The sequence below is a fragment of the Schistocerca serialis genome, chromosome 6 (assembly GCF_023864345.2).
Source record: "Schistocerca serialis cubense isolate TAMUIC-IGC-003099 chromosome 6, iqSchSeri2.2, whole genome shotgun sequence".
Classification (NCBI taxonomy): Eukaryota; Metazoa; Arthropoda; class Insecta; order Orthoptera; family Acrididae; genus Schistocerca; species Schistocerca serialis.
In genome coordinates, this window is record NC_064643.1 from 277030443 (window position 1) to 277057879 (window position 27437).

Here is a 27437-nt window from a genome sequence, read left to right on the forward strand (position 1 = left end):
TGGACATTTCAATGGCGGGACCATCGCGCGTAGTAAGCGCGCTATCGTTTTCCCATTGCAACAAACCTGCAGTCTATGTTTTAAACCAAGTCCGAGTGCTAAAGTAACTCTTATCATTAAAAATTTACAATAACACCGTGTCGTGTCTCTGCTTTCCAACGACGACTGCTTGGCCTGAAGCTAATCTGGCATGATAATGGAGTAAACTAATATGAATAAAACTCACCTTTTTCAGTAAGAAAAGGGTAACAAAGCTAATACATTCTTGTCAATTTTATGATTGCATATTTTCTTTCCTTATCGCCAATATAATGTACCCTTCCTTTCTATAATATTTTACTCCCATAAAACAAATGGAATAAAAGAAACCATACGCGACAGTGCAAGTTGATGAGTCTCCAGATGCGTACTGTCTACAAACCATCAACCACATATTCCCGAAGATAGCAAAAGTAGATAAATCTGTAAACTATCGCACAATAAGTTTAACGCATTATAGAGGAATAACGTACAGAGGGAATGGGAAAGAAAACTGAGTCTCTCTTAGTTGAAGCTCAGTTTGGTCGTTTGGGACGCAGTTCTTACGTTGCGCTTGGTAGTGGAATCAAGATTTAAGAAAAATAAAGGTACAGTCACGGAATTTATCAGTTACATATCTGATATGTAACTGAGTCCGCGATCATGTGTAGCACTTTACTTGTAAAGGTCCGTCTTGATAATATAAACTGGACAGTTCACAATTACCGCTTTCGGTGATTGGCATCTCCAGATCACAAAATATTCTGATGTAAGTATCAACGTCAAAATCTATATATCTAGAAACATAGTAAGTACACAGGATTTATCAACTTAAAAATAGGCTCGTAATTATCAGGTAAATATGTGTCTGTTATAGGAAATATCAAGTACCAACCGGAAGACAAAAATAAAAGTGGGAGACTAAGGCCGAAGTGCAATGATTATATATGGTATATATGGTATCGCATCTACTGTTCAGTCTACACATCAAAGATGCAATAAAGGAAAGGTTTAGGAGTAGGCTTTTGTTAAGGGTTAAAACATGTAAATAGTAAGAATCGCTGACAATACTGGTAACATCAATGAATGCGAGGAAGAACCTCAAGACATGTTGAATGGAATGAAAAGTCCACGCGAATACATAATGTGGACTGAGAGTAAACCAAGCTTAGGCGAAAATAAAGAAGAACAGCAGAAACGAGATTAAGTATAGGATTAATATCTACACTGGGGATCATGACGTAGACGAAGTGAAGGAATTCGGTTACCTTCGAGGCTAAGTAAAACGTCTAGAACAAAGCAAGTGAGACACATAAAACAGATTAGCATAGACAAAGACGGCGTTTCTGGCCAAAATAAATCTGCTAGTATCAAAAATCGGAAAACAATTCAGAGAATATACGTTTGGATCAAAGCATTGTATGGAAGGAACTCATGGACTGTGGGAAAACCAGAATCGAAGCGATTGAGATGTGATGTTGCAGAAGAATTTTGAAAATTAAGAGAACTTTAAGGTAAGAATTAAAGACGGTGAAAAATATCGATAAGAAGAAATGAAAGGACGTCAAGAACAACTTCCATGTTGTCGAAGGTAAAGACAGTAGGGGAAGACGTAGTTTGGAATTAATGTAACAAAAAATGGAAGATCCTTAAGATAAATGGCGGCTAGCAACGAATAAATCACAAGACTAATGATCCAAAAAAAAAAAAACCTATTTGATAACGTCAGCATCAATGAAATGAACGAAAACTGTTCTTTAAGCTTATGACGTGACTTTTAGCATCGGTAGTCAGCAACATAGCAGTCAGACACATAAACCGTTGTATATCACGGACAAAGCATCTGCAAATAATTCACATCGGGCACCGCCAAATATTAACCGACCCCTTTGGCACTGGCGATCCTTAACAAATTCTCCGTTTCTGCATGCGGGCGCCGTTTATTATAATTTGACGGCGGCGGCGGTCTGTGCGAGCAGCGGGCCATGCCGCGCAGATATATGGCGGCGGCGGGATGTACAAGACAAGCCGGCAGCGGGGGACGATTTATTCGCGAGCGCCCCTGTGGGCTAGGCAGCCCTGCGTCTCACAGCACGGCTGCTCGCATGCGGCCGTATTTCTCCCGCATCAGCTGGCTCCCATCTAGCGCCGTGACAGCTCATTGCTGACGAATATTTCAGCCGCCTCCGCTCTCGACTTGGCTGCTCGCTGTTTGTTGCGGCTAATGTCGTTTCCGCCAGCGGCATTCCTGCGCCGTGGAGACGGCAGAAAACGCCGTCTGAGGAGCTGTCACCAACAGCTAAAGTCACCCACTCCAACATTCCTTCCCTTTCTCACTTTTTACCTGATTTTTCTACAGAACATTAAGTGGACGCAGCGATAAGGTGAAAGTAATGTATTAGTGTCAAAGTGGAATAAGTCTTGACTGCATGGTATAAGGTGACTGAAAATAAATATGGGTTCTTAAATAACTTTCTTGGCTGATTTCCAAATTGTTCTTAGTTTTCTTGCTTCACGTCTTCACGTGCAGTTTTACCACAATGGAATAAAGTTTATCTTAAAGGTCTGGCCAAATCAGACTTTTGCGCCCGAAGCTAAGAAACATGTTGCATGACACGCTTTTAGATCACAAAAATATAAATTCCACTAGAACATTTATATATACACAGGGCAAATCACTGTAATTATTAGAGCTTTGTCCTGTTCCATTCAGTATGGGTCATGGGAAAACAATTTCAAAAAAATGGCTCTGGGCACTATGGGACTTAGAATCTGTGGTCATCAGTCCCCTAGAACTTAGAACTACTTGAACTAACTAACCTAATGACATCACACACATCCATGCCAGAGGCAGGATTCGAACCTGCGACCGTAGCGGTCATGCGGTTCCAGACTGGAGTGCCTAGAACCGCACGGCCACACCGGCCGGCGAAAACAATTTCTTGAATGGTTCAAATGGCTCTGAGCACTGTGGGACTTAAGAGCTGAGGTCTTCAGTCCCCTAAACTGAGAAGTACTTAAACCTAACTAACCTAAGGACATCACACACATCCATTCCCGAGGCAGGATTCGGACCTGCGACCGTAGCGGTCGCGCGGTTCCAAACTGTAGCGCCTAGAACCGCTCGGCCACCCCGACCGGATAATTGCTTCAATGCTTCTGTGGGTGCTGTAACTAGTCGAATCCGATCTTCGCGATCCCTATGGGAGTGATATGCAGAGGTCTGTAAAATATTCCTAGATTCATCACATAAAGTTTGTTGTAGAAACTTTCGAAGTAGGTTTTCTTGGGATAGTTTGCGTCTGTCTTCAGGCGTCCGCCAGTTCAGTTCTGTCAGCATCTTCGTATCACTCTCCCATGAGCAGAACAAAACTACATTCCGAACTAGCACTTTTCAAACTGGGATTGACCGAGCACTTTGAAAGGGATCTCCGACAAGACAGATACTGTATTAAGTATCCTTCTGCGAAATTTTCCATCTTTAATGAAGGAAAACTGAAACCCGCAATTTTTATTGCTTCTCAAATTTCTTAACTGATGGAGGATGAAGTATTTGAAGATACAATGAATGATAGAGAAAAAGATTCATAAAATAGCATGAGGTCTTTTACTGAAAACTTTTTAGGGTGTAAAGAACGTAAAGAGCATCCTATAATTAACTTTGGGTTGTAGCATGAGGTTAAAGTGCACTCCTTACACTCACATATTCATTATTTCGTATACATCTGGGAGATTATAGAGAACACCAAGCAGGACGCTTCTGCCAAGAGATTAAGAAAAGAGAAAAGACGAATCAGTGAAGGTGGAATGAAAGGATGATGGTCGAAGGTCTATAAATACCTTTCAAGCAAAATGTTTGTCATACGTTTTCCTACATTATCACAGTAAAAAATCAGCTTCATTTTCTTATTATCCCCATCCATTTTTAATTAAAGAGGAATATAGAATGTGAATTCCATTTAGTGAATGTGACGGAGATTACCAACTGTGCGTGGCCTCTCGGAAGTGATAAAATAACCTTTTAAGTTAGAGATGTGTGGTGGTGTAAGGAAAAATGTTTATCACCTTCTACTTCATTCCAATGTCTGCAGTAATTTCTAAGAAAATTTTGCGACTTTGATGTAAGTCTGCTATGGTTTCTCATTTTCATTCACGAGTGCGGACATACCAACGGATACACTGCGAATTTTTCCAGTAACAATACAAATATACGCAGAAGGGAATAATATGTAATTATTTTATAAGCTATTGTAATATACTCTTAACAGATCTATTTTGGAGAAAAACAGCAACGTGTGATCAATTATCCCGTCTTTTGCACCATAGCCACAGTCAGAATCATGAAGTGCACACTAGTAGACTGTTTTACATTGACTCCTGGTTGCCTTACTGATACTGTTTGCGAACAATCTAAAAAAAAAAAAAAAAAAAAAAAAACTGCTTCTAGGCAATCAGGAGTATCACTTGGAATAAGTATTAAAAATTCAACCTTATATTCGTAGGAGCGGCAACACACTTTAGAAAACATTTTTGCAAATCTTGATCTTTTCATATCGCAGGCATAAAAATAAATAGGGCAGTATCCAATGTAGGGACTTGTCTGTCTTCCAGTCTGCCTGCACATCTCTTGTAAGGAAGCTCTCTAGACAGCAACTAGAAGGAGAGAAGAAGTGCTTTTTCTATCGAGAGTTCTAGGGAAGCATATTCCTGGAATCAATACACTTTACCCTCTACAAAGTGGTGTCGAGGGTGAAGGTAACAGCTTTCGCCTCGGCAGCACTAGATAGAAGTGGAAGGCGCTGAGAAAACAGCATTATTCTGCCAAGGTAGCTTCCCCTGCCGCTCCATGCAGGGATCCTAGCAGAACGCTATACTTCAGCAGTCTGTCCTTCAAGACCTAGCAGATTTGTAGTTGGAGAAACTTGTTTTTATGCTCCTCAACCATAAAATTAAGTATATAGAACGGAATCTTTGAAATCAAAATTTATCAATGCATTCCTAAATAAATACAGCCTGGCAACAAACATTCTTATACCTACCAACTAAAAGAGCTACACAATTTTCATAATATGTTTGTGATTATTGTACATTTTTAAGCAATTAACTAGAGCGGGGTCTCTGCCAGGAACACGGAGATAAACGATACACGCGGTTTCCGTTTTCCACACGTTATATGCAGTCTATGTCTTCTTTCTCTGAGACTCGACGTTCTATTAGACACTACCAAAGGGGGGTTATCATTAGGCGTCCTCACCACACTATTTAGGTGTTTACTAAACAACTAATAAAAAGAGTAATCCTGAATTGCGGTACTATCCCGCTTCCACTCAGCAAACGTGAATCAGAAAACATATATTAACCTAACCTGTTGTCAATAATACTACCATGTTGTCACTAAAGGCTGTCTAATTGTATAACACGAATTTAAAACCATTCTGCATTGACAAATGAAGGATAACTGCGAAAGTGTGATGCCAACCAGAAGTGGTAGATTGTGTAAGACATGATTATAACATAATTGAAAGTCAAAGAAGTAATCATTTTGCCGAGATTATATCACTATCTCTTTCGATTTGGCGGATCATTTGTTTAAAAAGCTGATGTTCAACTTTCTTGTTTCAACTCTTGTCTGTTTGTTGACTCTCTCGAATTGAGGTGTTGAGGAGACGGTTCTATATTATTCTGTCAATATATCTGATATTTAGGGCTATTTCTTTTCCGTTTTCTTCATTAGTACGATCATTATACTCTTCTCTACTAACTGTTAACCTCTTTTGTAGCCGGTCGCGGTGGTCTCGCGGTTCTAGGCGCGCAGTCCGGAACCGCGCGACTGCTACGGTCGCAGGTTCGAATCCTGCCTCGGACATGGATGTGTGTGATGTCCTTAGATTAGTTAGGTTTAAGTAGTTCTAAGTTCTAGGGGACTGATGACCACAGCTGTTAAGTCCCATAGTGCTCAGAGCCAGCCTCTTTTGTACGATTTCAACCATTTAGGTCTTTCGTAAGTGGTCGGTTTGGTGACGTGACGGTCGTCGCCATGTTTCTTAACGAACTTTCCCAGTCGACAACAACGACTTCTACGTCTGACAATAGCTGTCAGTGGACTCGCATTCGGGAGGACGACGGTTCAATCCCGTCTCCGGCCATCCTGATTTAGGTTTTCCGTGATTTCCCTAAATCGCTTCAGGCAAATGCCGGGATGGTTCCTTTGAAAGGGCACGGCCGATTTCCTTCCCCATCCTTCCCTCACTCGAGCTTGCGCTCCGTCTCTAATGACCTCGTTGTCGACGGGACATTAAACACTAATCTCCTCCTCCTCCCTAGCTGTCAGGTATTTCAGAATTACATGAAGCAGCAGGGAGTTGATCTAATTCATTAATTCAGATTTCCAGAGCCCCAAGTTATTAACATTGAAACATGGCACCATCGTTTCTCTATTTACGTTATATTTTGTGGCAGAGTTTACAATTACTTATGAAGTGAATCTTTTCTCTCACAATTTTTGTTGACTGCCCGTTTTCAAGCTAACTTTCCCACCACGTTGTTTTAGTATTGAAGGTATCAATGTTTCCCTGATTTGACAAGTTTTACATATCGTGAAAGTAGAGATGAGAACTGACGGTTTACTGTGATTTTGAAGCATTTTCTTACACATAAGATAACTCAGCAGTCGGAAGAAGGAAATAATGTGGAAAAGTTGTCCCTGTCGCAGGTACTACCGCTCTTTCTTTGATTACTAGAACATATTAACTTACCTATGTATAATAGATTACATTGAGCCATACTCTACGCGTTGTAGGGCATCAGCCGCCGCACATGACTGGCACTTGAGAGGACGGTGATATTGTTCTCTCCGGCACAGACCATCCAAGTGTGGACTTACCATCAAGAACGGCCCCAGCACCTGTTGTTAGACCATGGGGTGTGATAAGGTAAACTACACGATGTCCTTTTATTCACGGAACCACTGGTTTGGACAGGAGCTCGTACATTGCTGACATGTTAAGTCATGTGACTGTGCCATATCTTCGAGATCGCATTATCTTTCAAAATAATAATACAGCATGTTTCGCATGCTGCCCTGATATACACCAGTGCCGAAGGTGTTGGACTGGTGTGGCGTCCAGCACGTTTTCCCGATTCTGCACCCGCTCAAAACATCTAGTCATAGATTGATGAGTTACTGGCGCGCCATCACTCATCAGCCACTAAGGTTGATGAGCTCTGGCACAGAAACATTATTGACGTGCCCATGTCTGTTATGTAAGCTCAGTTCGACCCGACGATCTCTGTATTGTCAGAGCTGCTCTCATCAGAGGTTACAGCTCTGCATACTAAATTTCGCACTCTGTATACTCCCAAATAACCTACAAACTTTCTTATACGCTATTATTACAGTGCATACACAAAATAAACACGCTTTTGTTTTTCCCATGCTTCTTGGGGTTACAGTTTTAATGTGTGTATTCTTCATTTACCTGCGCATCTGACCGTTAGAATTCAGCCACCCAAGATGGCAGACAATTCGGTCCTTGCATTACATACGCAAGTGAGAAGTATTAAGGCTGGAGAAAAATTTAATATTACCATTAAACGAGCAGGTCGCGGTCCATGATGAAAGCATAGTACGAAATGTGACTGTCAAACACTAGCTTAAAAACTGTATTCCGCAATGATACCTCTCTTTATTTAAAGTTTAAACGTATGGTAGTTTTCCCCATTATATAGTTTGAAACCAGGAACAGCTGTTCTTTTTGCGCTACAGAAGCAACGCTATAAAGAACTGGCGTCTTTTAAGAAACAGCCGCGACATATTTTCTCAGTGTAGTTAGCTCGATTTGGCCGTCCACAGCTCACTTTATTCACACATGAAGTCTTGAAACCTGACGAACAAAGTACGTGTTTGAAGTCACCATTAGTCACAGCCTGATCAGTCCTCCGGCAGTGATCCCCATACTGACAGCAAACTGGCGTAGGAAACGCTACCTACGGCTTGATTTACTGGCCGCTGCGTACCCGCTAATTCTCGGGACAATTCTGACGTGCTACACACGCATGCTGTAATTCACGTCTTATCGCTGTTGCCACCGTATTTTCAGCAGAAATCTCTGCCCGTGATCGAAACTACAAAACACATACATTAACGAGGACAGCAGCGGAAGAAATTTTACGGCTACATGCTTCATGCTACATGCTACAGGCTACATGCTACATGGAAGGAAAATAAAATTTTCCACAAGAACTAACAATAGATTCAAATTCATTGCGGTCTGCTCACTATAGGTAACACTGCAAAATGAAACTTAAAATAAGATTATTAACTATAGTATCCATGTTGGAGAAATGACATACATAGGATGCAGTCAGTGATATGTATGGTGATTTACAAAGCCAAAGCTGTTAAATCGAGTGTTATATATAAGATTAAAGAAGCTGCTAGAAAGCTTAGACGAAATCCACTTTTGAGACTGTACCGCTGGACGGGGAATTTTATATCCTGTGGAGAATTTTACAAGAGGTATAAATGGCAGTGTAATGCCCCATTCAGTCTATAAGAAGAACAAAAATTTAATATTTTATACTTATTTCCTTGGAAGACTGTAAAGATAACGTTTGTAACCGGTATTCGTTGTATTAGTCCGTCACAAATGCAGTACATATTATTGTTTCTGGACTTTTATGGTTGGCCAATAAAATCGTACGATTTTGAGAGACCTCCTTGTATTATTACACTTTTTGTTATTCTAAATTTTCGTGCTTTTGTTCGAAAATATTCATTTCTTAAATTCTGTTAGATACTTGTAAAGTGGTATCTAACTTGCACGGGAGAATGAAAACATTCACGGTATCGATGTTTCAGTCAGTCACGGCAAAGAGATTTCGAAAGATTAAGATTCATGATCTCTGAGTTTCACATGCTATATATAGCAAATGCAAAGTGATAGTCGGTATCACGCGCTATTAACTTTTCACAGAAACTCTGCTTCCTTCAGTGTCGAGGAAACTACCGTTTATCTTTATTAATATACTGTATGTTACTCAGCTGTCAAGATAAACGTGCTTATTTCAAGAGTATCGGAATTCATTAAATCCGCATACAGGGTAAGCAACATCTTGGTTTTTTATGAGAATCTAGCAAACACCTGCTCCAGCTAAATGACTACGACCTTTTAAATGGTATGGTTAGAAGCCTCCTCTTCCGCATTATATCATCATAACATTTAAGTTAAGACCTGTGATTCTTTTAAATAGATGTTAAAGTGCTCATTAGTGTCACTGAGCAGAAAAGTGTTTGTCTCATTGAAATGCTTTCTGTGCCTGTAAATCAGTATCCTAGCAAGCATGGTATATGTGGATTTATCTGTATATACTCAATGCGCGTTGTTAGTTTCACAAAGTTCATATGTTTTCTTCATATTTTTTCGAACTGTACACAATGTTCGATGAATGTTGTCTTCAACTCTCCGCGTATGTAAATTTCTAGTGTTCATGGACATGGTCTTTTGTGTAGCGGATGTATAAGATCATTTATCTCAAAATCTGTGTGTCATAACTTTGCGATCGTGTGAAAGATACACGTTAGTGTTCCTTATTATTTCGGTTGTCTTCAGCCAGTAAAAGCGCAGCAGCGTTTGTTGTTATTGGACGTTCACTGACAGCGGAATATTTGAATTAAACGGCATTGTTTTTTTAAACATGGAACTTTCGTGTATTAGACGTTTGGAGTCAGCGGGTGATCATCCATGGCATTTAAGGTAACGTGAGTAGGATTCAACATAAAAGTGGAGGTGTTTTATATAAAACTAAAGTATTTTATTTTCCTTTTCTAAAGCTTAGTTTGTTTTACCGAACTTATAATTGGATGAAAGAAGTCTATAGTAAACCGTTGGTAGGGTATCTGGTTTTTCAGTTTTAAAAACGATGACTTTAATGTTCAGTTATATAAAGAGACTTTGGAAAGTAATTTATGTTACAAATAACACGTTCCGCCTGGTTAAGGCCTCCTCACATTCTGTACAGGAAAAGAAAAAGCAAGAATGTAATTATACAAAATTACGTGTTACGGGGCATGGTTATAAATGGGCTAAATCTTTAAAAATTTAAAGGAAAACTAATTAAAACTCCAAAAAGGCTATCAAAGCATTACATGTCACCGGTTGGTAGGGCGATTAGCCAGAACGACGGTAACAAACCAACTAAAAGAAGAACCATCGAACAAAATAGAATGAAACAAAACCAAGTGTATAAACTTAAAAGGATAAAAACCGGGGATAAATGTATGAAGGAAAACATAAAGGGGAAAAAGGAGCACAAACAAGTAAAGTAGCTGAAAATAGCTTAAAACAGTCAGAGCTGCAAGGCTGAAACGCAGCCCAGAGCCAGACGCACGTCGAATAAGCTGGATATAAGGTGACTAAACAGTTTATTAAACTGCCACATTGAAACTAGAATGGAGGGAGACATCGTATTGCCGGCTCCAGTAGAGCAATACGCCAAAACAAGGCGCTAGTGTCGGCGAGACTTAAACTAATGTAGGCGGAAGACTACAGGAAGAAGCGGCTACGGGCAAAGATAGCACCTTAACTAAAATACATCAAAGCACCTAGGATAAAAATTGAAAATGTTTGAAAATTAAAATAAATTGTGACCAAGAATTACAATAAAACAAGTGTTGCAACAAAAAAAGAGAACCCCAAGAGGTTAAAAATGGGTATAAAGCTGTGCTGGAGGTAGAAAATTTTTATTTTTGGTACACGGTCATACGCTGAATAGTTATAACAATATAACAAGGTGACACTGGATTCTGCTACAACATCTACCACGTATTTGTGTCTCTCAATTTCTTTCTCATTGATATCAACTGTTCTGACCACAGAGAACGGTAAAGTTCCGTTTGAAATAAATACTCTTGATGTCTTTATCACTTGTGTAATAGTCTGTGAAAACACATTTTCAGCCCATGGAATCAAAGGGTCAAGGAGAATAAGATATTTTCAGTGAAGCGATAGACCCTTTCTCATGTTGTATGTTTGTATGAAATACGTTGCGATTATTCTGGTTTGTATCATTTTACTAGGGACAAATACTGACATCGAAAGCGGTGTGGACAAAATATGAGAGTCTGCCAAGAGTCTTTGCCGGAGTTACACACAGCTAACGATTTTCTCTGTGCAATTATTGGGCGGCGCCAGTAACCACTGGGTAGGAAAAACTGTAACAAGTATATTGATTTCGTTCGGACTGCTGCCCACGCGAAAGAAACTTGGGGAAGTAGTTGGGAGCGTGGTCGGGAATTATGAATGCGAGTTCGGAGCCCTCATCTGGGTCGAAGGCTGCTGCAGGCACATTGAATAGTTAATGGCCGGGCGCGTGGGTGCCGGCCGCGTCATCGGTATGCAGTGCTCGCACGCAGCACCTGATTGTCATTGCAAGCCGCCTAGCGGATGAAAGCGGCGACCTCCCCACAAGTATCCGTACTGCCCTGATCCACGAGTGGTAAGGTTCACGACGTTGCTTAACTTCAGCCAAATTTACTCGCTTGGGTAACTGGGACCGATTACTGAGTACAGCATTCTCTGCCACATGGGCGACGTAGGAAAATGTCAGCTACATAAACGTTACGTGTAAAAAATAAGGTACACCAACAGGAAACTTCGCTGCAGATTCTGCTTCTTATGCAGGAGACATAGGTAAAGTTGAACAATGCGCTTGTTCTTCGACGTATTTCCACTAATTGTCAATTGCACAATACTGGTATACCTCAGACGTGGTAGTCCAAATTTTATGTTTTGGCATAAGATGGCAACGTTACGATTTATATCTTGCACGAACAACGTACCGCTTAAAAGCAAGACACGCTGTTTGTCATGGCAACAGCTTGCTGCAATAAATTTCAAATAAGCATAAAATGTACTAGGGACGTTCAATAAGTAATGCAACACTATTTCAGGCGGATTTTGGATGAAAAAATGTGGAATTCGTTGTGGAACGCTTCAGTGCCTATAGCTTCATGAAATTCAGATTTGTGGAAGGGCTATACGTAGCCTTCAAAATGTCATCTGTAGCAGAGGTGAGTTGCGGGCAGAGACCTGTCACTGAGTTTCTATTGGCGCAAAACCAGAGCATTGCAGTTATGCATAGCCACTTGCAGAATATCTGAGGGGACCTGGCTGTGAACAAAACCATAGTGTGTCGTGAAGTGAGGCCTCTGGGTGTCTGTCATCATCGCAATAAGGTCGCGCAACTAGTCCAACTGCCGAGTGCCGGCCTACCGCACACAACTGCAGTATTGGAACGTGCGGACACTCTCATTCGAGATGATCGACGTATCACGCTGTACTGCTGAATGGCTCCATTAACAGCGCTGACACACACATCCACAAGCTGGTGTGAGCCCACAAGTACCACGGCGCCCAATAGAAGACCATAAAGACAACGAAGGACCATCTGTGCAAAGTTGCTTGCACGACACTAGGCTGATTGTGACAATTATTTGTCGAGCATCGTCACATGTGATAAAACAGGGGTTCATCATTTTCAACAGGAAACAACACGGCTGTGCATCGACTGGTGGCACACTACATCACCTCCGAAGAAGAAGTTCAGGGCCGCACCCTGAGACAGTGAAGGCTTCTGGGATTCCGAAGGGGTTGTTCTATTTGATGTCCTCCCTGACGGTGCAACAGTCAGCTCTGGAGTCTACTGCGCTACCTTCAGAAAATTGAAGAAACAACTTCAGTGCGTTCGTTGTCATCAAAATACAAACGAACATCTCCTTCTCCATGACAATACAAGGTCTCACACACGTGTTGACACCCACAATGGGTGGACCGTTCTTCCTTGTTTACCATACAGTCCTAGCCTGTTTGGGCCAATGAAGGCTGCACTCTACGGAAAGCACTGCGTGAATGATGGGGAGATTACAGATGCAGCAAGCCACTGGTCCGACTCCGAACAGTAGAGAGGTACCATGAGGGCCACACGCTCACCTAGTAAGGTGGCGTAAGGCCGTCGCATTGAACGGAGATTATGTTGAAAAATAGGGCTTTGTAGCCAAAAAGATGGGGAATAACATGGTATATTGCAATCCTGAACAAAACCAACCACCCAGACAAAAATGTTTTGCATTACTCACTGAACACCCTTTGCATTATATACATGGATAAATAAATGATTGGCAGATTAGCGCTACGCCCAGAAAGTACGTAGGAGAAACGACGTCTTAGAAAAGTTTCCACAGCATGACACATTGTGCATCTCAGAATATTTATCGTACGGGAGACGATCGTGTTTTGTCTTGTCTAAGAAGCAGAAACTTCTACCAGCACGTAAAGTAGTTCAGTATTGGCAGGATCCTGTAGTATCTAGATTGTGGTTTGTCACTCCACAATATTGCATCTCGCGTTGGACGGCCCACGACTCTCAAGAAAATAAGGAATCAACGCGTTCAAATGGTTCAAATGGCTCTGAGCACTATGGGACTCTACTGCTAAGGTCATAAGTCCCCTAGAACTTAGAACTACTTAAACCTAACTAACCTAAGGACAACACACACATCCATGCCCGAGGCAGGATTCGAACCTGCGACCGTAGCGGTCACGCGGTTCCAGACTGTAGCGCCAGAACCGCTCGGCCACCAGCGGCCGGCAATCAAAGCGTTCAGGGTAACCGTACTCTGCACCACGAAGGTTATCAACTGCCCGACGAGACTAGCGCCCAAGAAGACTGAAATTTGATTCTGATCGTAGTGCATGATCCTACGTTCACTTCAACTACCTTGAAAGAGGAAATGCACTTGTTTAGCGCATTGCAAGTAACAATATGGACGGTGCGACGAAATTTAGATGACCACCGTCAGCAGGGAGAATACTGTTGCCGGTTCTGTTGTCACTGAAACAAAAAAAAAGAAAAAGAGGTCCACCGATAACGGCGCCCCCAATGACAACACTGGCCCTATGACCGCATACGGCATTACGTAGAATATCATACACCATTCGTCGATACTGGTCCAGCACTTGGCGTTATAGCATGGCCAGTCATACGGTACTCATCGTGATCATCTCTAGCTCGTGTAGCCTATTACTTGGACAGCAGGCGTTACGTTTCTGACTTGTTAAAGACTGCGACACTGCGCTATCTTAACGTCTCTGTTTCGTTACTTTTCAACAAGATGGGGCAACATCGCATGTTACCCTTGCTGTCCTTACCTATCTCGATACAAAGGATGCAGGACTGTTGCCGTGGCCAACACATAACACAGATATCTCAGCCGCTGAAAATACACTGGTGTGCATAACTTAAGGACGAAAATAACTTTCGAATTCTGTGTCACTGCCTAATAACACACAGTAGATGGATGAAACGTGGACCATACGTAGAAAGAACTGTTATAGTATAGTGCATTGCAGTACAGTACAGTACATCCGCGATGAAATGAAGAGAAACGGCACATTATTGAAGGACAGTAACTGCGCTGAAGTCATTGCCATTTATGATGGTTCCCTGGACATTAAGAAAGGCGGAAAGTGGTTCGTAATAAGGCGTGTGTTCACCATGGACGGTAATACGTTCTCTGCAACGTGCTCTCCTGCTGACCACATGCTCTGTAAGGAACTCTGATGGCCGGCCGAAGTGGCCGTGCGGTTAAAGGCGCTGCAGTCTGGAACCGCAAGACCGCTACGGTCGCAGGTTCGAATCCTGCCCCGGGCATGGATGTTTGTGATGTCCTTAGGTTAGTTAGGTTTAACTAGTTCTAAGTTCTAGGGGACTAATGACCTCAGCAGTTGAGTCCCATAGTGCTCAGAGCCATTTGAACCATTTTTTGAACTCTAATGATAGAGCGTTCCAGCCCTCCATCAGAGCGATTGGCAACTGTTGGATGGTTTTTGATTAATGCGCATCTGCTGCAGTCTGTCTCCCCAACGCATGCCACATGTTCTCACTGGCTTTTAAGGCGGGGAACGGGAGACCATCCATTCTTGTCATCTATAAAACTGAAGTCTGTACCGATAGCGCTCTTAAAAAGACGCTCGTACTATAGTGTCACGATAACGTTGACGTGTGACTGTACAGAGTTCATAAATTTGGAGTTCGGTAAGCACATGCATTATAATGCTTCTCCACTCCAAAACACCTGCACCATGGAAACGATCATGTTCGACAGTGCTGGACGAACGCTCATACGGCGAAGGATGGGAACACGTAATGCAACCAGGAACATTGTTGATCCAGGGTTAATCGAACTACACTCCTGGAAATGGAAAAAAGAACACATTGACACCGGTGTGTCAGACCCACCATACTTGCTCCGGACACTGCGCGAGGGCTGTACAAGCAATGATCACACGCACGGCACAGCGGACACACCAGGAACCGCGGTGTTGGCCGTCGAATGGCGCTAGCCGCGCAGCATTTGTGCACCGCCGCCGTCAGTGTCAGCCAGTTTGCCGTGGCATACGGAGCTCCATCGCAGTCTTTAACACTGGTAGCATGCCGCGACAGCGTGGACGTGAACCGTATGTGCAGTTGACGGACTTTGAGCGAGGGCGTATAGTGGGCATGCGGGAGGCCGGGTGGACGTACCACCGAATTGCTCAACACGTGGGGCGTGAGGTCTCCACAGTACATCGATGTTGTCGCCAGTGGTCGGCGGAAGGTGCACGTGCCCGTCGACCTAGGACCGGACCGCAGCGACGCACGGATGCACGCCAAGACCGTAGGGTCCTACGCAGTGCCGTAGGGGACCGCACCGCCACTTCCCAGCAAATTAGGGACACTGTTGCTCCTGGGGTTTCGGCGAGGACCATTCGCAACCGTCTCCATGAAGCTGGGCTACGATCCCGCACACCGTTAGGCCGTCTTCCGCTCACGCCCCAACATCGTGCAGCCCGCCTCCAGTGGTGTCGCGACAGGCGTGAATGGAGGGACGGATGGAGACATGTCGTCTTCAGCGATGAGAGTCGCTTATGCCTTGGTGCCAATGATGGTCGTATGCGTGTTTGGCGCCGTGCAGGTGAGCGCCACAATCAGGACTGCATACGACCGAGGCACACAGGGCCAACACCCGGCATCATGGTGTGGGGAGCGATCTCCTACACTGGCCGTACACCACTGGTGATCGTCGAGGGGACACTGAATAGTGCACGGTACATCCAAACCGTCATCGAACCCATCGTTCTACCATTCCTAGACCGGCAAGGGAACTTGCTGTTCCAACAGGACAATGCACGTCCGCATGTATCCCGTGCCACCCAACGTGCTCTAGAAGGTGTAAGTCAACTACCCGGGCCAGCAAGATCTCCGGATCTGTCCCCCATTGAGCATGTTTGGGACTGGATGAAGCGTCGTCTCACGCGGTCTGCACGTCCAGCACGAACGCTGGTCCAACTGAGGCGCCAGGTGGAAATGGCATGGCAAGCCGTTCCACAGGACTACATCCAGCATCTCTACGATCGTCTCCATGGGAGAATAGCAGCCTGCATTGCTGCGAAAGGTGGATATACACTGTACTAGTGCCGACATTGTGCATGCTCTGTTGCCTGTGTCTATGTACCTGTGGTTCTGTCAGTGTGATCATGTGATGTATCTGACCCCAGGAATGTGTCAATAAAGTTTCCCCTTCCTGGGACAATGAATTCACGGTGTTCTTATTTCAATTTCCAGGAGTGTATATTACTGACAGTAACACATCACACGAAAGTTACTTTCATCCTTATGTTTTTCACACCAGTATATAACCTTATACCATCACACGTCTGTCTGCTACGAAAAATAATTAACTACATACATGGAATGACATAGCTGCATCCAAGCTTTCTACTCGATGCCCATAGGTTGCTGCATGAGATGGCAGCTATGTCTACTGAACTTCGTACATAAATAACTAATTTCCCACAAATCGCTGTCAAGTTTAATCAAGTCATCGTCTACTATACTGCGTACATAGAATAAATAAAATATGAATATTTGCTATTCGTCCTGGTGAAAGAAAGTAAATGTGTTCAAATGGTTCAAATGGCTCTGAGCACTATGGGACTCAACTTCTGAGGTCATTAGTCCCCTAGAACTTAGAACTGGTTAAACCTAACTAACCTAAGGACATCACACACATCCATGCCCCGCGGCAGGATTCGAACATGCGACCTTAGCGGTCTCGCGGTTCCAGACTGCAGCGCCTAGAACCGCATGGCCACTTCGGCCGGCAGTAAATATGTTATACCACTGTCGCGTTCCATTAAAGTTTAAAATCGTAAATACCTTCACTTTCATTACTACAAAACGTGTTATGTATACAGTTGAACTTTCTTGTAACGACATCGTTTACAATGCGGACTCTAACGTTGTGATCTTTGTGGTACGGCCATATTCCTGGTAGGGTATATACTTCTCATCCATGCTTGATTTGACAAATGTATATGTGTGTACCTCGTACATAACGTCAGTTTTAGCCTCAGATAGCAGCAAGATTTTCCAAGAATCAATGTACTGTAGAAGGAAATCTGTTTGTAATATGGAAACCTAGTATATTCTTTTCTCTGCTTTCCTTCAAAAATAAGTGTAGTACAGACTGTTCACCTCATTGTTACACTACAGCATTTATACTGCAGTGGTGGTGACAATCACAGAACTCGTCAACAATATTGGTCATGTCAGTTTCCAAAACAATTTGTTACGAAGTGCAGATGTTGTGTAACAGCATGCCAGTAAAAGAGAAGTTTAAACAGTGGAAGGGAAAATGAAAGCGATTTAAGAAATCGAGAATGTAACTAAAAAGTATGACATTTGTCGTCAATTTGGCCTAGTAAATTCCACAGTCCAAGCGACTTTGTAGGACAGGGATAAATTTGTTACTGCGTTTAAGTAAAATGGATCTAAAATTAAGTGGTTACAAAAAGCGGAACGGTGCGACGTGGATGAAGGGCTACTTAAGTTGTTTAAAGAATAGAGAAGCATCAATGTACCCATTATTGGACCTCTCCGTATGGTGAAAGGAGAGGAATGCGCGAAGAACTTAAAAGATGTGGAATTTGTGTGCAGCATTGGCTGGATCGACAGGTTCAAGCAACGTCACAGCATCACTTTTGGTAAAGTGAGCGATGAAGCTAACAGCATAAGTAATTAAATAAACTAACAATGGCTCACTACCGTGTGCCTTACAATTCGTGAATGATCTACAGACCGTAGCACCTTTAATGCAGAAGAGAGTGGCATTTTCTTTAAACTTACACCAGACAAAACTCTAAACTGAAGGGAGAAAAATGTGTTGGTGGCAAGTTATCTAAAGAACGAAAATAGTTCTTGTTTGTGCTAAAGCAGATGTAACTGAGAAGAAGAAATTTCTCCCGATAGGTAAATAAAAAAATTCTAGGTTTTTTAAGCGTGTAAAAAATCTACCAGTGCATTACTATGCTAACAAAAAGTTTGGATGACCTCCAAACACTTTGAAGATGAAGAAAGGCGTTGGGAGAAGAGAAATTAGGCGTCAAAAAAGGAAGATAGTGGTTCTTGTTGACAACTGTCCAGCACATCCTACATTCTCTGGTCTGCAGAATATTAAGCTTGTTTTTCTTGCTCAAATACGACAAGCCTGTTGCAGCCCATAGACCAAAGAGTAATTAGGAGTCTGAAATTCCACTATCGTATGCGGATATTACTGAAAATGATATCATTCACAGAGAAAGAGAAGGGTTATTCTATTACACTGATGGATGAGATCAGATACATTACGAAAGCTTGAAACCGGGTCACAGCCCAAACCATCAATAACAGTTGAAGGAATAAATACCGCCGAAACTGAAGATCTATAAGATGACACTTGATGACCTGCTGCTTCCAGAAATCAACTGTGATAATCTCAGTCAGTGCGACTTTGAAAGGTATGTAACAATAGATGATGACCTTGTTACAATCGAAGCGAAAAGTGAGGACGCAGTTGCAAATTAAGTGAAGAATCAGAGCCACAGTGATCATGATGCGAGCGAGGGAAATGAAGAGGAAGAATAAAGAAATAAAGTGCCTATCGCTAGTGTGAGAGACGCTTTTGAAGTTATTAGAATTGTGAACATGTTCTATGAAGCGGGGGAGGGAGCAGTGATATCGCAAATGAAATAATGAACACAGAATGCAATTTAGAAAGTGTCTATTGGGAAAACAGTCAGCAGAGGAAAACGACTGATTACTTCACTCCTAAGTAAGGAAGTCTGGTGAGTACTCGACATACTGCTGTACATACTGCATTCACGTAAGGTTATAGTGAGTACTGTACGTAAAACAAAACAAGGCTAAATAAATTTGTTCTTTTCCGTTTGCCACCACAATAGACTGAAAATACGAATCTCGATCAAAACGACACTCGTTTATAACAACATAATTTTCAAGGTCCTTTGAATATTGTTACAACCAGGTTTCACCGATTAAATATAGTTAAGATTTCTTAATTCTGAATGTGCGGTACACAGAAATTTAAAATAAGTACTTAGCGATATTACACGATCGTAGTACAAAATCTGTTTTTTCTTCAGAAAAAATTGTATCCAGATTAGGATGCAACGTTCGAAACCAGTTGTAGCAAAATAACATTTTATAGCAGTTTTTTTTGGTGGTATATGTAATAATGTAATTTCACAAAGCTGTGGTACATTTATTTTTTTCTTTCTTACTTTATTAGGAGCCACTGTTGATGAGGGTTTCTGTACGGTCATTAGGTGAGCTGAATTTAATACGCAGTCGCGCTTCATATATACGCATATCTTCGCCAATTTATGTTTCCACAGTCAATCTCGTGTATAGAATCCCTGACAATATTGATCCCACTTACAGTACGAAATATCGTATTTATATTAAACGCAGCATCGGAGGAAAAGAGTAATGACTGCCGAAGTAGTCGGCGGCAGGTCTGTCGAATTCATATATGTGTCCCATCCAACCGTCGTTTTCAGTTATGTTTCAATAACTACTTCAGTGCGTTAAACGAGAAAACGACCACAAATTGTGACGGGACTTGATAATAAATTCATTACTATTTTCCACAAGGGAGTGGTGCTCGATTTATATCTAATTTTAGAGAATGATAAAGGGCGGATAAAACCTATCAGTTGCAGATATAGGAAATACAAATCATTTCCCGTTTCCATATTGCCGATATATTAGCGGTAACACAGCAATTCCATCAGTATACAACGCAGACCGGAATGCACAGGAAGCTATCAGGCTACCAGCCTCGTTCAGCAATGGACATGCCATGATTTACTGTTATACAATTTATTTCTGCCAGCTGACACTTCTTTCTATGCGATTTCTTCCAATTTTACCCCTTAAATAGATGCTCTACCTTACATCCTTAATCATCTGTGGTACATATTGCTGCTGCTATTAAGCTCTACAATTCTGCTAAACAAAGGTAAAGTCACCAGAGAGGCAATTCTGACGTTGCGGTTGATAACGGAAGCAAGACTAAAGAAAAACCAAGGCACCTTTATAAGCTTTGTCGGCCTGGAAAAAGCATTCGACAGTGTAACATGGTGCAAGATGTTCGAGATGCTGAGGAAAACAGGAGTAAGCTACAGGGAGAGATCTATCATATACAATATGTACAAGAGCCAAGAGAGAATAATAAGAGTGGCCGACCATGAACGATGTGATCGGATTAAAAACGGTGTAAGACAGGGATGTAGTCTTTCGCCCCTACTGTTCAATCCGTACATCACAGTAGCAATGATGGAAATAAAAGAAAGGTTCAAGAATGCAATTAGAATTCAAGGTGAAAGAATATTAATGATACGATCCGCTGATGACATCGCTATCCTGAGTGAAGATCAAGAAAAATTGTATGATCTGCTGAATGGAATGAACAGCCTAATGGATGCATAATAAGGACTGAGATTAAAATTAAGGAAGACGAAAGTAATGAAAAGTAGAAGAAATGAGAAGAGCGAGAAACTATTCGATACGGTCTAGTATATTTAACCTCGGTTCTCTTTCACATTATGTATGTCATACAGCATACACTCCGAAAATTAGATAGGAAGTATTGGCAGATATTTTGAAACTCTAGAGTCTGCACTGCAGTTTGTCTTTGTTCAATGCTCCAAACGCACTATTTAATTAGAGTTTCTCCGTTATAATTCAGTTTTGCAAGCTAATTTTTTTTCTTTAGTGGTACTCCTACGGCTTTTCCTGCATTACTCCTTATTCATCCATTCCGTTCACCTTTGTTTCCTTCGACCATCTTTAATACACTTCTGTAGTGCTTGTATTGAGAATTTTCTCTTGAAGACCTGGATCCGATGTCTCAGAAATAAAACTGTCGAACGATTCCTCACTGCTGTTGCCTTATTAACAGTTCCATAGACAACTCAACTTCACGTAGATAAAAGCTTACTCAACCCCGTCGCTGAAACCCCAACGTCTTCTGAGATGATCTTTTGCCCAGATACTTCGTCATCGTCTTTTTGCTAAGGGTTCTAGGAGTTACTTGGAAGCATTTAGTCGACGTTTTCATTGCTCCTCTATAACCAAACGGGAACCACACTCGTTGCTACTCATTGCATGCCTAACGTTTTGGCCAAAATATCTTGATATGAAACAACTGAGAGCACCTCTAGATATAAGTATGTTACATTACATGCTACTAGATACTAGCAGCAAAGAAGATGCAGGACATCTGCGTGGTAAGCTAAAAGTTGAGCACAATTACACACATCTTTCATCGTTCGACAAACATGTGCAAGTGCTGTCAGTTGCGTTGGTTCACTGATGGGTATCAATATTTAGTTTAGTAGCAGACATCGTGCTTCCTCTTGATTGCAGTAAGCGTATTATTACTCAGAAGTAACACAAAATACCTGTTATTTATGTACTGAAATGTTCTAAACTATTTATTCCGGTATCGGTTGTCTTATTATTGATAAACTGGAATCGAGTTCATTATTCACCAAATTTTGATGGATTCCCTGTGCGATTATTTAAGATCCTTACGACAAGATGTCGAAGATAAAAAAATGGTTCAAATGGCTCTGAGCACTATGGGACTCAACATCTTAGGTCATAAGTCCCCTAGAACGTAGAACTACTTAAACCTAACTAACCTAAGGACATCACACACACCCATGCCCGAGGCAGGATTCGAACCTGTGACCGTAGCAGTCCTGCGGTTCCGGACTGCAGCGCCAGAACCGCTAGACCACCGCGGCCGGCTGTCGAAGATAAACAGGACTTCATGCACACCTAAACCATCAAGGTGCCTAGTGGTATCTTAAAAGCCTAACGTGTTAAGATGTTTCATTCGCATTCCACAGTTAGCCATCAACATTTTTAACTGGTCGTTGGTATCTTGGGTAGAGGTACTAGGACAGGGTTGACTTTTGAGTTGATCCCGAAAATGCTCTATTGGTGGCAGATCTGAGGATATAGTTGGCTAATGGAGTACCTTGACATCACGCTGACAATTCACAGAGACACGTGCCATGTTCTGCTGAAAAGTGGCACCACGAGACTGTCACATAAGAGGAAACACACGAGAGCGCTCGATGCGCGTGACGTACCGCTTTGCCTTCAGATCTCCCTCAGTACTATCCGCCGTGCCCTCAAGTGATACCCGATGTCTCTCCACACCATGACGCCGTTGAGCCTCTCCAAAAATGGAAGAATGAGACATCTCTCAGTGCGGCCGTCTTATCGCCGACACTGGTCATGCGCAGTAGTGTAAAATCGCGATTCTTCTCTGAATGCGATGCTGTTAATCGACAGTCAATGCTTCCCATTCGCTGCATCACTCCTCGACCGTCGCTAGTGCTGTGCTGATAACGGTAGCCTAGGCATCGGACGGTAGGGCTGCTGTTAATCTCCGGCCTATGGGGCAAGATGACAAAAAATGTTATTGGGAGCCCGTTATTTGTACTCATTTGGTAGGCGTACTTGTGAAGGGGTTAGGATGTAACTCGTGCTCAATTCGCCCTTGCGGTGGTCAGAAGTGGTCGACCGGAACGCGACAATAAGGTCCAATCGAATTTCTGTCAGGCGTTGATAACACTGTTTCACACTGGTACGCATCTCCTTGTCCTTCACAGAGGTCAATCGACTTCTGACGACGTTCAAGCCTCGTATATACAGTAACAAGCCCAGAGAAAAAACTAAATCCAAACAACAGTAATACACTATGACGGCCTTTCTATCTGTCGCAGAGAACTGCGACGGTCATCATTCACGTACCCGCCGATGATGTGTATCCATAAGAAGCTTCGCTGACAAACGACCATGTCTTCTGGGTGCTTCACTTTAGTCAGGCAATGTATTACACTACCAGCTCGTTTCGACGACGCGCAATTTTCAAGCGCTACTTCTATTGTAATTTTAATCCGTCGTCCTGTGTGGCTACAAATGTGCGTCTGTCATTTAAATATTTAAACACTTTCGTACTAGACAAGTGGGAAAAACATCCCATAATCGTCAACGATTAAAAATGACCTTCCTGCCTTAGTGACTTACGAGCGAAGACATACAACCCATTATACGTCGCACAGAACATTGCTCTTCACGAGTTGATTCAACAGTCAATCCCCGTGTTACAACTAGGGGATGCCACCCGATGATGCTCACCTTTGACGAATGAAACTAGTCAGTTAAATCAAACAACACACAAACTGTGGCGGTTTTCCTGAACGTTAATTACAACGGTCGCTGTGTCCCCTGAAGTCGATGCCTGCGACTGCTACGACAGACAAGTGTATCGAATTAACGGGATGACCTCAAGAAGGGTAATCTGTCTTTGCCCAAGGAATGTAATCAACTAACACTTGTTTGCACAGAGTGACAACTGAAGGGATCAGAGAGCTGTATCCCGCTCTAGGGAGGTACTCACCAAGTATCTCTACAGTGTGCGTGATTTCGCGAGGCTCGAGCGTGCCGATCTGACACACGTAGTCCCCCGCGTCCTGCGTCTGTACGTCGCGTATCTCCAGGTTGTAGCCGTCCACCAGGCGGATTCGCTCGTCCGGAGACACTTTGGTTGCTCCCGCCGTCAACACGGCGATGCCACGTTTCCATACCAACACGTAATTTCCTGTGGACAAAAGGAAATCCACTTAGACTATGTTATGTATTGATTGTTTCCGCAGGACAATGCTAAACATCCTCTCCTAGTCATGCAGTGATCTGAAGAAACAAGAAGTACTCTCTCTCTCTCTCTCTCTCTCTCTTTCTCTATCTCATGATCACACACACACACACACACACACACACACACACACACACACAGGGAGATTGAGCTGCCCCACTGATGACGTTTTGTGTAACCCATACTACGTCTTTGTTAGGAATGGCATCCAGACTGGTGTCAGCCATGTAATCGATATAAGTTACCTCTCAAGTGTTTTGGGTAAATGTTAGCAAACGAAGTCGGGGTTGGCCATGAGTTACACGGTATTTGTGGACCAAGATATACCGTACTTCTGCCGTACTTACCAAAGAATCTTCCATCTTTCTTTGTGTAATTAGCAGTGAAGTCATATAATTTGTGATGTCTCTGTAAGTTTATTCTGTTTAGTACTTAATCTTTCGTAAATGATTCAGAAACTTTGCCTTGTAATGTGTGTGTCACCGTAAGAAACAACGGAATTAACTTTAGACAGCTGAATGGGAAGTGTGGAAGTAACAATTTTTCCAGTTCATAACCCAGTGAAAAGATTTGTATATGACACGCATTGATGTGATAAAGTAGTTCCATAAGGAAAATTTGTACAATAGGTTCGTATAGTTCACCATTCATTCTGCAACATTTTGACGATGTGCTTCACATCTCCAGATCAATCTGGCCAACGACATTGTTCTGTCATAGGAGGTTGCATAAAACGAATCGGTAGGGGCAGCTGAATCACTCTGTGTAGCCTTTGATCATATCCCACAACTGACAACACTTCGTAATATAAACAAGTCAACATTATGGAAGTGTGTGCGTGTGTGTGTGTGTCGTGTCCTCGTCTGCAAACCGTGCTTAGTGCAACAGGTAGAAAAACAGCTTCGTCAACTCTACACAACAGATGTCAAACATTATCGACAGCAGTTGATAAAATATACAAGGTGTTCCTCAATTCCTATTACAAGCACCCAGGGACTGTAAAGGGCACTAAAGAGATAAGGTTTCGATGAGGTGATCACATCTGGAAATGGATCACTTGGATGTAAAATTAGTTTGAAAATCAGATCATTTTCAAATACCCAGCTTTAGAGTAAGCCTACGCACACAACTCTGACCGTTGTGCTCTACAGAAGCCAATGGCCTGGAAAACGTTCCAAATACTTGTTGGCGGGATTTCTTCTGCCTCGCGGAGGATGCCCTCTTCTAAGTGGAGAGTGCAGTGCGTCAGCGGAGCACCACCGTCACACCGTTTGCAGTAGCACGAAAATCGGATGTGGTGTAATGACAACAGGGACTGACGATGGCGCCTTATTCTCAGTTTGCTTGCGTACGGTGAAGCGGGAAATTTAAATGGGATCTGATCCTAAAATTTATTTTATATCTGAAGTGTACATTTCCAAAGATAACGTTGCCTCCTAAGTCCGTTCTACAATCCCTAGGAATTGTGAAACACCCTACATACTGAAGAAAGCTTTCGTAAGTCAGGACTAACATACAAGTACAATAGCAAAATATGCAAGTTGGAAGTTATGATGCAAATGAAGAAGAATATGTATTTCACAGATCTGATTATGCCTTTATAATTTGGGATGAGACACATTCGACAAAAAAATATCGCCTAATTGCCTAACTGTAGCACATAATGCTAGCCTAAAAATCATTAAGACCAGGTGGTTATAATTAAAGTTCAGGTGCTCGTGGAGGTCCAGTGCGGGCCATAATATTATCGTATGACACCGAAACTTGGAAGTTGTCCTAAAGCGTTAATGTGGAACTGACTAACGCTGAAAAACAAATTAGTTCCGTTTGTAACCAACAGGTTGTCTGATGGTACGACATCCACACTGTCACTTAAAAAGCCTTAAGGTTTGGGAACAGTGTGGCTATAGAGAAGGAAGACCGTGCGCTGTTGGTGAAATCGTTTTATGTGAATAGCAGCAACTACAGTGCTACATTGAGAGAGTATCCGTGATTGATACGTCTGAAGAGAGGCGCCAACTCATTAAATGGTTTAAAGAAGATGGTAATGTATTCCGAAAGCACGGGTAACCTTGAAATGCCATTTGGTAGACGAAGGCGTCCGATCACAGTGGAAGGTATTGACGAGACTGTTGTTGCTGTAACTGACCATACAGTGCGAGCCCCGGGTGGTGCTAGTGTTCGTGCAGCGCACGAGAATTGTCCGTCCCATCATCAACAATACGGAAAGTTTTTCTGTCTATTTTACATATCCGTGCGGTTCTAGGCACTTCAGTCTGGAACCGCGTGACCGCTACGGTCGCAGGTTCGAATCCTGCCTCGGGCATGGATGTGTGTGATATCCTTAGGTTAGTTAGGTTTAAGTAGTTCTAAGTTCTAGGGGACTGATGACCTCAGATGTTAAGTCCCATAGTGCTCAGAGCCATTTGAACCATTTGTTTCTACACTCCTGGAAATGGAAAAAAGAACACATTGACACCGGTGTGTCAGACCCACCATACTTGCTCTGGACACTGCGAGAGGGCTGTACAAGCAATGATCACCCGCACGGCACAGCGGACACACCAGGAACCGCGGTGTTGGCCGTCGAATGGCGCTAGCTGCGCAGAATTTGTGTACCGCCGCCGTCAGTGTCAGCCAGTTTGCCGTGGCATACGGAGCTCCATCGCAGTCTTTAACACTGGTAGCATGCCGCGACAGCGTGGACGTGAACCGTATGTGCAGTTGACGGACTTTGAGCGAGTGCGTATAGTGGGCATGCGGGAGGCCGGGTGGACGTACCGCCGAATTGCTCAACACGTGGGGCGTGAGGTCTCCACAGTACATCGATGTTGTCGCCAGTGGTCGGCGGAAGGTGCACGTGCCCGTCGACCTGGGAACGGACCGCAGCGACGCACGGATGCACGCCAAGACCGTAGGATCCTACGCAGTGCCGTAGGGGACCGCACCGCCACTTCCCAGCAAATTAGGGACACTGTTGCTCCTGGGGTATCGGCGAGGACCATTCGCAACCGTCTCCATGAAGCTGGGCTACGGTTCCGCACACCGTTAGGCCGTCTTCCGCTCACGCCCCAACATCGTGCAGCCCGCCTCCAGTGGTGTCGCGACGGGCGTGAATGGAGGGACGAATGGAGACGTGTCGTCTTCAGCGATGAGAGTCGCTTCTGCCTTGGTGCCAATGATGGTCGTATGCGTGTTTGGCGCCGTGCAGGTGAGCGCCACAATCAGGACTGCATACGACCGAGGCACACATGGCCAACACCCGGCATCATGGTGTGGGGAGCGATCTCCTACACTGGCCGTACAC

General features: G+C 43.1%; 1 protein-coding gene across 2 annotated transcripts in view; it reads right to left on the reverse strand.

The window, feature by feature from the left end:
* Positions 1-27437, reverse strand: part of LOC126484509 (limbic system-associated membrane protein) — a 965824-nt gene that overhangs the window by 802267 nt on the left and 136120 nt on the right. For both annotated transcript variants that reach the window (XM_050108046.1, XM_050108045.1), the window contains exon 2: positions 23876-24076. In XM_050108046.1, the coding sequence (XP_049964003.1) occupies positions 23876-24076 (201 nt within the window). The remainder of the gene's footprint in view (positions 1-23875; positions 24077-27437) is intronic.